At 43.5% G+C, this 11,421-nt stretch overlaps 1 protein-coding gene across 1 annotated transcript in view; it reads left to right on the forward strand.

Annotated features, from left to right (window-relative positions):
- The window catches only part of fgf11a (fibroblast growth factor 11a), a 95,266-nt gene extending 91,506 nt beyond the window's left edge, over positions 1 to 3,760 (forward strand). Inside the window, exon 5 of the mRNA XM_047577314.1 lies at positions 1,308 to 3,760. Coding sequence (XP_047433270.1) covers positions 1,308 to 1,450 — 143 coding nt within the window. The 3' untranslated portion in view covers positions 1,451 to 3,760. The remainder of the gene's footprint in view (positions 1 to 1,307) is intronic.
- The last annotated feature ends 7,661 nt before the right edge of the window (positions 3,761 to 11,421 follow it).

Genomic DNA, 11,421 nt, shown 5'->3' on the forward strand with positions numbered 1-11,421 from the left:
AACAAGTTGTTTCTGTGCATGTTTGAGATGTTAGGGCAAACATTAGACGATGTTGTGAGTTTCCAGCGGGTGACAGACGCACCGTGGCAGCAAAGCAGCAAGCTGCTCAAGCTCTTGTTTGCACAGATGAAGCCAGAGGCAATGTGGACACAGCTTTTGAAAATGTGGGCCCACCTTGGTCCTCCTTTTCTGTGAATGAATTCAGTGCCGACTGTAAAGCTGGGCTAAAAACATCTTCTTCTTCTGTGACAGATTTGACAGCAGGCTGCAGATCTTCCGTGTTTTTGTTTTGGGGCATGCAAACAATTCAGTTGGAGAAATGTTGCCCGTGTGAACGATGGCTATGAGAAATAAAGAGATAAAAGCATCACATCACATGGTACCATTAGCATCTTAATCAACCGGGGAACAGAGCACCACACGACTTCATTCTTTACATCTCAAACACAAGAACTGTACAGTCCTGTCAGAAACAGTCGATCGTACACACAAAGTCTCCAAAAAAGTAGGTCTTCAACAGTCTGCCACCCCCTGGGGGTCCGCGGAGGTACTGCAGGTGGGTTTCAAAATCTTTGGTTGATTAGACATTTTTTTATATATTTTTTAAATATTTCCTCACAATTTTGTTCCACAAATTTAAATTTCTTTAACAACATATTAACAGAAACATATTTTAGCATCTTAGTATTTAGCTATGTTTAGAGTCAAAACTGTCAAGAAAATAATTGTATATGAATATATAAAATTGACAGATAAAGAAAATAATGACAGATTGACAGTTCTAACTTTAAGCTAAATGTTTTATTATTAGTGAAACCCGACAGTCAGCGTGTAATATGCAGCATTGTGATTGGCTCAGTGGCGATAGGAGCAGAGCCTATTGTGTACAGGAGGCTTAGATTGAAACAAAAGAGAAAAAAAGGTATTATTTGAATAGCAACATAACATGCAAAATGATGATAATATTAATGTATATTTATAAATAGCACTAATCTACCAAAAATATTGAAGACCTCTGTCCTAAAGTCACTACTTTGTAATTCATGCAGCACAAGTCTGTCCTACTGATGTCTGGCAGAAAGTCCATGGGTATAGGCATGCCTCTGAAATAAGACAGAGAGCTGACTAGACAATGCAAAACAGATCTGCCAATCAAACTACCCTGGCACCGCTCCCTGAACTAATCAGCCCTACGCCTCCCCCCTGTAGCCTAGCAAAACCACACCCCCGCTACCAGCTGTTAATCGGAAAGGGAATTTTCCAAAGAAACAAACATGTAACTCTCTGTTTGTCTTTTCCATTCACAGTGGCCATGTACAGGGAGCCCTCTTTACATGACGTCGCTGAACAGAGTCCGCCCAGGAAAACGCCCAAGACCTCCAGTGACTCGCCCGTGCTCCACAACGGCAAGAAAGACCCTCAATCTAAAACCAAAACCTCCTCCTCCTAGCGCTCAGAGACACAAGGGGAGACGATGGGTGGACGACATCATGGGGGAATTCGGGCACCAGCCGACACCTGAAGAAGGTTGTTAGGGCTACCCCCCCACCTGCTGCCTGTAATACTGACCCCACAATGCACTGGTGTAATGTTGGAGAAAAGGAGCAGGTCCATCCAGGCAGAGTGGAGCCGGCCAATGGGAAGCCCCTTTTATCTTCACAGACCTGCATCCACACCAGCCCTCCACCTTCTTATTTACTAACCTCTGTGATTAGCAGAGCCTGGGATATAAAAGCAATAACTCCATGAAGTGGTGAACAGTGGCCTAGCATTGTATAGCATGTCACTACAGCGCGTTTAACCGGCTGGAAGGAGATCCCTCACGCCTTCCGGCCAATCGTTACCGACATCCGTCCAGCCAACCAAATATCAGAGCAATGTCTTCCTGGTTTTACCACAACGGGCGCAACATGGCAAATCTGTCCCTCTGCAGCACATCCTTTACAAATGGGTTGTATTTTTATTTCCCCCGAGGGGGTTTCTCGCTAATGTTAGCTTGACACGGAGCCATGCTAACGCAAGGCCGTCACAGAGAACCCACGCAGACTCTCGCTCTGCTGCCATCTGCCCGGTCCACGTCTTCTGTTTGCGTCAGCAACTTTGGGAGATGGCCCGAATACTTGTCAGCCTTGTTTGCGCGTGTTTGTGTGTGTGTTCACTTCTTCTTCTTCCATTCACCTTTGGCACGATTTGATTAGTTTGTGACACGGACTCAATTTTCCACTCTGCGGCACAAGAAACCCCCCCCTCCCCCTCCCCTCTCCCCTCTCCTCCGGCTCCGTTAATGGAGTCTGGGGCTGATCAGAATCTTTCGACCCTTAAACGAGGCGGCCACGAGCTCCCTGAACACACACGCACACGCACACGCAGACACACTTATACACTGACATTTACGAACATGCACAGACAGGTGTGTGTTAGCGCCCTGATGTCGATGAGCGACGGCCGCGGAAAACGATCTCTCTCGACTTAACGCACTTAACGCAAACGGCGTGCATTAACACACACACACACACAAACCCTTATGAATGCACACATTTGTGACGACACAGCGGCGAGTGTGTGCTCAGGTTCTGGGAGATGATGAGGATGTCATCAGTGAGATGGGATAGTGATGGAGCCTGACTGTGTAGCTTATGATTGCGCTGCAATAGCCATTTTTTTTTTTTTTTAGTGTGGCCACCCATGCATCGCGCAAACCCTCAAGGCCCACAGAATGTCTGCAGACCCTCTTTCCACTCAGAGTGGTTTTGTTGTCTCAAAATATATAGAAAAATGTGTTTTTTTTTCTCAATAATTGCATCTAAATTACATTCTGCTCCATCATCCCAGAAAATATTCTTTGTGCAACGTTATTCCTATGAGCTAAGGTTTTGGAGCGCAGTGTTGACTCATAGTAAAGTCATCGAAACAGCTGTTCAATGTCCCAATCTAATTTAACCCGACAAATTTAAAGCTCCGATCTGACCCACCGGCGACTTATTTATCACACTGTCTATACTGTTGTGGCCTGGGAGTCGGCCAAGAGTCCCCCCCCACCCCCACCCCACTCCACCCCCCAGCAAACAGTATATCACAGTGGGGAAATTTCAATCCGCAGTCACTCTTTTCAGAATTCATTACAGCCAGCGGATGTCTGCTGTTAGTGTGGGCTTTACGTGGGGATGGACGAAAGAGAAACCATAATTATACACGTCGCTTCAGCTACCTTAGAGCTGATTGTATTCTTTTTCGTTTTCTTCTTTTTTTTTAACAAATAGGTGCCAACTGATAAAGAAGTAAAGATTCATACTGTATATCACGCGTGTTGTAAAGAACTTTAAAGGACGAACGTCACATAAGTTTTTCGCTCTGGTTGCTTGCAGTGCTATCTAGTTGTGTGCAGAGGTGCCTTTTTTTTTTTTAACCCTGAAACAGATTAACAGGTTTAACTATGTCGTGTGTCCGCAGCAGAAAACATACCCGCAAAAGCAGAATACCACCATGTCGACTAAAAAACACAATTTGAAGTGTCCTGTTGTGATACTGTGAACATGCTCAAAAACAAATCCTTGATAAAATACGTACATTTATTTTCAAGAAGAACTAACCGATTGACAGAAAGTAGCTACATTACTTATGTGTGTACCATAAGATTATTATATGGCATAGGTCTTCAACTGGGGGTCCGTGACCCCTTGGGGGCCCGCAAAGGTACTGCAGGGGGGGGTCGCATACTCTTTGGTTGATTAGATGTTTTTATATATATTTATATTTTTAATTTTCCTCAACAGATTTCTTTAAATACACATTAACATGAATCCAACATATTTTCGTAAAGCGATAAATGGAAATAAATAGCACTAGTTTAATATAGAACTCATATATTAGGTAGGTAGGGGATCCCTACGTAATCTCTCCATCAGCTTGGGGTCCTTGGCCTGAAAAACGTTGAGGACCCCTGCTGTAGAGTATTGAATCGGGGGTTATGGCAATTCCACAAAGTTATTAGACTCTTAATAGTAATCGAGCTACTGTATTTATGTCCTTTCTAACCTTTCTCAAACAAAGTTGCTTCCCAATTGATGCAGCAGAACCAGAGATACCATCTTTTCTATTCCACTGTGTTGCCTACAGTACCCATGATGCACTATGGTTTGCATTTAATGCGTGCTATATTTGTACCATCAGCAAGTTCCTCTCTCATGAAAATTTTAATTGAGCCTTACGCCCCATGTCAGGTGGCAGAACTGACTTTGAAAGTCGGATCAAAATTAAAGATGCTATCAAATTGCATTATGGGAAGTGCAGGATCGAGTGTGTTGTTGCACAGGACAAAAAAATCAGGGCGTAAAAAATGTGTGTATCTCGGTTTCTGCCTCATTAATTTTGGCAATTTATTTTTAAATAATTTTTTCACAAGCCCCCAGACTTAATGAACGTGCGATGCTAAATCACCAGAGGGGTCCTTTAAGTCGTCATCAGCACCACGGCGGCACACGTTCAACTAGAAGCCACAAGTTTCTACAGGTCTTTGTTGTTTTTGTGTCTTCTCCTGAGTTACCACAAATCTCTCCTGGAGATTGTGGTTTTGATGCAAAGAGGAATTGAAGCCTTCTTTACTAATAAAGCCCTGTACTGTTAAGTTCCTACATTATAATCACATGACACGACTGTTTTGTTCAGAGGATTCGTGGGAAACCAAAGTTATATGTAACTAATGAAGTGTATGATGATCCTTAAAACGGAAACAGACAGATATACGTGTTGCTTAGCTCACATTAACGTCATTTAGTAGATTCTCCTGGTAAAGAAAGTCGCTGGCAGTTTTATTATTTGCTGTTTCCCTCTTCCCTTTCAGGAGTTTCCGTTTCTTGTTTTCAATCGGCCCAAAAAGCAATCATTTTTCACATCAAACTTTCCTGCTACAATACGCCAGCCGGGGTAATTGTTTCCACCTAATGTTTATGTATAATGGGAAGTGAAGGAGTCCCGCGTGTTGAGGAGGTGGTGGCGCGGTGAGATTGATGATCAGGGCGGGGGAGAAAAGGATGAGGACCAAAAGACGAGGAGAGAGATTTTAGGGAGAATAATTAGCGATGATGAGATTTAAGAGGGAATTACGGTAAAGTGGAGTGTTTCCCCCATCGCATTTACACAGGCTTCCTTCCGTGCATAATCCTCCGCTCCCCTGTAAGAAGCAAACTCCTGAAGAGAGTTTGTGAAGTGAAGAGAGTGATGACTTAAAAGAAAGGAATAAAGGATATTAAGGAAGATTCTTTCATTATTTTTATATAATTTAATCAATCCAGGCTACTGTTAAAACCTCAATCACGCTAAAGACCTTAATTAAACTCTTTAATAGCCCTCAAGGTTTGACCAGCCACCCCCTATGGATCTTTAAATCCAGAACACAGGGCTATTCACAATTATTTTGAAAAGTAATTACACAAATGTTTAATTAAATGAAGCTCCTGCCAGCCCGTGGAATACAATTAGGACTCTCTGAGACTAGATACTGTGAGATGGGAGGAGATGAGGAATTCAGTAAATGTGACTTTTGTGACACTTACTCTCATGTATTTTAAGGGCTGGGACATCTACGTTGCAATATTTATTATTTGTGTATGTGTCATAACTGTTGTTTGGAGACTTTGAAGTAAAAGAAAAAGAGCTCTAAGGGCTAAAGTTCAGTTAACGTGATCAACGGGGAGCATCAGCATCGCTTGTTTTCTGGACTAAAAAGTTGCACTTGAACACGCCGCAAACACTCGTTATGCTGTTCACAGAAGGAATATAATTTTATACCAGCAGGGGGCAGTAGTCTGATTGTGTCATTCAGAAGGTAGAATAGGAAGAGCCTAGCAAAAGCTGCAAATCTTCGTACAGAGCTGGCCTTTCCCGAGTCATCCTGACTGGTTGTGAAAATACACAGTATTAGAAAGTCCACATAAGATAAAGACGGAAAATTAGAGGATCCTTCTGTGTGCACCTTGAACATCGCTATTTTTCTTCTATAGTTTCATCACTGTGCACTGGTTCTCTACTCTGAGCAGCCAATCGGAGCGATCTATCTGATGGACTTCACTCTCTTTTATTTCTCCTCTATGCAAGGTTAATGCTAGCATAAAATAAAATGCTACTGTTTGAAATTTTCTTTCATTCTTTTTTGCTCAACTTGAGTCATCTTCTTTTCAGTTAGACAAATGTGTTATTATTATCAGGGCTGTCAGTCGATTAAAACATTTAATTGCGATTAATCGCATGATTTCCATAGTTAATGAAAATTAATCGCAATTTTTTTAAATCAAGTTTGCATTACTCTTGACATCTCAGCACCCTGCTCCGATATTAACTCAGTTCACATCGACGGTTAATGCGAAGAAACTGTCAAGAAAACCATCTGGCAGGACGTTTGCAGGGTAGAATAATTAACTACAACCGTGCTCCACATTCTGTTTTCCGCAGCACTACTGCTGCTTTAATCGCTTCCTGATTTTTCATTTGCTGGGCCAAGGTCATAATAACGGAACATAATCCTGCATTAATAAAATTACTAATGTTAGAAGGACATTATTAAACACCTTATTTTTTTCATTGACTAAATCAGTCACTGACTTTCTTAATTTCTCTTAACACATCTTCAAGTTAAACTTTTGACCAAAAGCCCACGTAACACAGTGAAGCCCTGGGTTCTTTTGAAACAGGCGAGAAACTTGGAGGCTTTAATGAAAGATATCACATTATGCAGAAATGAAGGATCGAACCATTTGGAGCTTATCTCATACCAGAGATTTAAAGAGCGGATATCCTGGCCTCTGCTGCTTCAATTCAGACTGGATTTCTTTTAATCGGCCTCTTGTGAGTCTGCCAAGTTTGTAGAAGAGCAATAAAAAAAAAAAAACTGAAAGGCTCCTTTAACCTTCAGAATAAAAACAGCATTATTTTCCGTTGAAGCTTCGGTGCATATTCTAGGGCTGCAGTCATTGTTTATTTCCCAGCCTCTGACTGGGCGAGGTTTGAAGTTAACCGATCCGTCAGGGGCTCTTTTCACATGTCGTGGCCTCACGTCAGTCAAAGCTAAACAACAAATGATGGATTCACGTCTCGCCGCTGAGATACTCATACCGCAATGGTGTGTGCGTGCATGGATCCAGCAATTAAATTCAATCCATTAGAAGCGATCCGTCAGCCACCTAAAGTTGCGTCAGTCATCAGTATCTCACTGTGGAATATGCAGATGAATTAGCTCTTCCTTCCAGTTTGCAGACTGTTATTTGAACAAATATTTTCTATATATACATATATATCTTTTTTTTGTTGTTGTTTTTGCAGAAACCTAACAGATATTCTACTTTTAGATGAAGATTAATCATATAGAGTGTTATAGCCTGTTGTTCTTGGACTGTCAAGCGCAGGCAAAGATCTAGGAAAGTGTGAAAACGTGCGCGCCGCTCTGCTTGCTGTGCTATTGATTTCACTTTTATGTACGGTCGCGGAAGGCTAGAATTAATGAATCATTTATCGGGGAAAGTGGAAAGTTTGCATGATTGCATGAGTGTGTTTCACAAGTGTGTGTGTTTTTGCTGTGCCCCCCCACCCCCCACCACCCTCTCTCTCTCTGCTGTATTTCCTTTATGAAGCCTGAAATCAGCTCCTCTGTTCCGGCCTGTCCGCCCTCCAGCCTCCGGGCTTCACTTCGGAACGATTCCGCGTGAATTACAGGATGTAAAGTTCGCCATTTGTCCGGGGCGTCCGTCTATCCGGGCGCGCGGCGTTTGATTAAATGACGCCCACACACACCAACAGTGGCTGAATTTACCGCCTTTAACTCGCTGATGAATGCCTCTGGATCGGGCCCTAAATGTTAAATATCGGCACTCTGGAGAGAGTCCGCCGTCGCCATTTCTTTATATCTGGAAAGAGATGGCAGAGCCGCCGCAAGCGTCCAGAGGAGTTAAATGATGTATATCCGATTCAGCTTCACACACACATGCGGGCACCTCTCTCCCTCCCCGGGGGACTCCCTTCCCTCCCGTTTCTCCCGAGTCAGGGCCGTCCCTGCTTACCGAGCGAATTGCAAAGAGTTGAGAGAGAGGGAGAAAGAGTGTGGGGGGAGGAGGGGGTCATCCGGGGGTGTTGAAGGACTCGGAGAGGGGAGGTGAGAGGCATGTGCCACACAGCGTGGCGTGGCTAACTCGCGCCCTCGCAGCTTCCCTTTGAAGTTCCACTTCCTCTCTGCAAACGCGACTTCCCTTTAACCTGGAGGCGCGTGCATGCGTGCGGATGTGCAACATCACACTCCTCGGCTTTGGGGCTTTGTATGTAGTCGTCGTGCAACTGTGTCTGAATATATTTGTGTGTCCATGATGTGTACCTAAAATAAATATATAAATAAATAAATAAATAAAAAGTATAGGGAGAGAAAATAGATTATAAATCAGAGGCCAAATCAATGAGCATGAGTCCTTGGGCAGAAAGCAATAAACTCCATTAACAAGGTGCAGCCACATTATCTGGGAGGGTGTGGAGAAAACCAAAAAAACAAAACAAAAAAAAAGCATTAATATTGATATAGAAACCAACTGCGTGTTTTATTAGAGCTTTTTAATTTTTTTTTTTTTAACAGTTTGCCCTTTTATTGCGCCGGCTTGCTGTGTAAGTTGTGCGTGCGTGCGTGCGTGCGTTACTTTGAGGTGGAGTCCCTTCACCACATCTGCAATGCAGCAGAAAACACACACACACAAAAAAAAGAGAGAGAGAGAGAGAGGGAGAGGAGGAGACAGGCTCACGTGCTCCGAAAGAGCGACGCCTCCTGTCCTCGGATGGATTTTTTATTTTTTATTTTTTTTTAGTCTTTTCAGCCGCGTCAAAACGGGGCTTTTATTTATGCGGGAACTCGGGCGCGTGCTTAATGTCACGTCCTTAATGTCACGGTAGATTAACTTCATATCTTGGTTTGCTTTTTTTTTTTTTATGCCCACAGTTTTTCGGACACATCTGCATTGCACACACACACACACACACAGAGCACCCTGCAGCAAGCCAGCACAGATGTGGCTAAACGAGATGACCTTTACAAGCAGATCATGGAGGGACTTCACCTCTTACAAGCTAATGTGCCACATGTTTCAGTGGTGACTTTGCTCAGTAGGTTCATTCCTTTACCTTTTCCCGAGTGTGTTTTGTTTCTATGGAATTACTGTGAATTGTAATGAACCCATATGAGGTACTCTGTGCTGGTATCCACTGGTTTGCTGTGTTTTTTTTTTTGTTGTTGTTGTTTCAAATTGCATATCCGCGTCTCTTCCTTCTCATGTTGTGGGACATTGAGTGTTAAGCTGCGTAGAGAGGAGAGGCGTTGGGTCTCAGACCTCCCGATCTCCCGCCATTCACCTGTCAACCACAGGCCGGACCACTGACCTCCGACCTCCGATCACTCAGCGGGATTTTAAGCGGCCCAGTCGGCAGCGTGTGGACCGCTCCCTCACCGCCCCCCCCTCAAAACACACACGCACACGTCTTCTACATGTGTCCGTGTGGTTCTGTGATCAGTCCTTCGAGGAATTTTCTTGACCTCTTTTTCTTTTCTTTGTACTGCATGGGCGATCCAACCTATTGTGAGTCTTCCAGAAGGATTTTAAGGAAACCACCATACTCCTACTTTACTTCCTGTCTTCCAAATGCAAAAAGAGTGCTTCCAGTTATCAAAGCCACAATGACACTATTTTTGTATTCAAATGGGGCAAAAAAAGAAAAAATATATCTATATATCTCTATATATAAATATATCCATGCAAACGTGGTTGGGGTGCAGTAACCCCAACTGCCCCCCCACTTCCCCTGTTGCTGGCATAGGTGGAATAACACGACTACTATACGCCGTCCAAACCCATGGATCACTTGGAGGAAGGAGCTGTGAAGGACTATAGCGAGACCCCAAGACAGGTTGAAGCTCCTGGGTTGAGGTAGAGGATCACAGACCGGCAGGACTACAAGCATGCATGCGCCAATCATTTACTGGACCCCTTCGAAGAAACAGTCTTTACCCAGTATTTACTCTTCCACCCCTTTAAACCCCTCTCCCCCCCCCCGCCCCCCTCCTCCTCCTCCTCCTCCTCCTCCTCTTCCTCCTTCCCCCTCCCCCTCCTCCTCAACACTCCTAATATCTTGTCTCTGCATTTGCAATATGATCTGTATTTATTTCTATAATAACTTACACAAGTCAAGGGAGACGTATTATTGGATATAATTGAATAAAACAAACTAATATATTTGTATGATTGTAATGCTGGTCTCCTGAGAGTTCCTTCTTTTTCGCGGGTGGAGGGTTTGGATCTATACTGATCTATATATCTCATGCTATCACTACACATTTTCTCGTTTAAGTGTGTTCTGTCATGACACACAGTTGTGACTCCCTATGTAAGGCCTTAACCTTTATCTGCCACTGAAAGCTGTAAAATGCCACAATCCCCATAGACCTGCAAGTGGTAGTGGTTGCTACAGCTAGCTTGATCTTCATAACTGTAGTAGTTTTATACTCAGCTTTTTAAATTGTATTACAGCTTGTCTGTTGTTTACATGACTTGTAGGCCCATTGGCGAAAAAACAGCTAGCTAGTCTTTGTCAATGGATGCCAGCAATACAACTTTCCACTCAAGTGGCACCCGACAAATCAAAGCTGAACTGACCTCTACTGTTTCCAGTGGTCCAATGATGCAGGTGTTGTGTAAACGTATTCTATATATTAGCTTTACCAGCTAATGATTAGTGACGTCCACCAACATCAACTGGAGACTGACCAACACTTCAGTGGTGACTTGAAGGCAAGGTAGCTGGTCAGGCTTGGGAGTGTTAATCATGTATTTTCAGGGGTTACCAACGATGCTAGCTCCATGCTAGCAGTTCCCAAGCTGTTACATGTGCCATGAGAAGCGAGACATTTGCTCTTTCACCTCGGGCAGTGAAAACAAAATGACTTCATTTTGTTCTTGCAGCACTCGCTTGGGAGTTTTTGCAACTTGCTCTCGACACATCAGCTGAGCAGAAACTGGAAGTGGGCGTGTTTGATGCGTAAAAGCAGCAAAGCTAGTTGCTACTCTGTGAGCTCCCAGATGCTAATGTTCGCAGCATGACTCCTAATCTCTCTTGGTTAGAGATGGGCATACAGTGTGCGATCTGATGGACACAGTCATCAAAATGACTGGCCAACATCCAAAGATATTAAGAAAAGTGTCTCTTGTTGTCACCCCTCCCCCCTCATCTCCCAGGTTGAAGGGCCTATCAGGACTTCCTCAGAATTCTACACTTGAGTTTTTCAGGAAGTATAAATTACTTAACCAAAACTTTACTCACCCACCTTCATCTTCACTCAACTTCAACATCTTTGTCCATTTATAAATTAGCCGGAAGTTAGCTGGGAGTTAGAAGGGGTCATGC

This window comes from Mugil cephalus, chromosome 1 (assembly GCF_022458985.1).
Source record: "Mugil cephalus isolate CIBA_MC_2020 chromosome 1, CIBA_Mcephalus_1.1, whole genome shotgun sequence".
Lineage (NCBI taxonomy): Eukaryota > Metazoa > Chordata > Actinopteri > Mugiliformes > Mugilidae > Mugil > Mugil cephalus.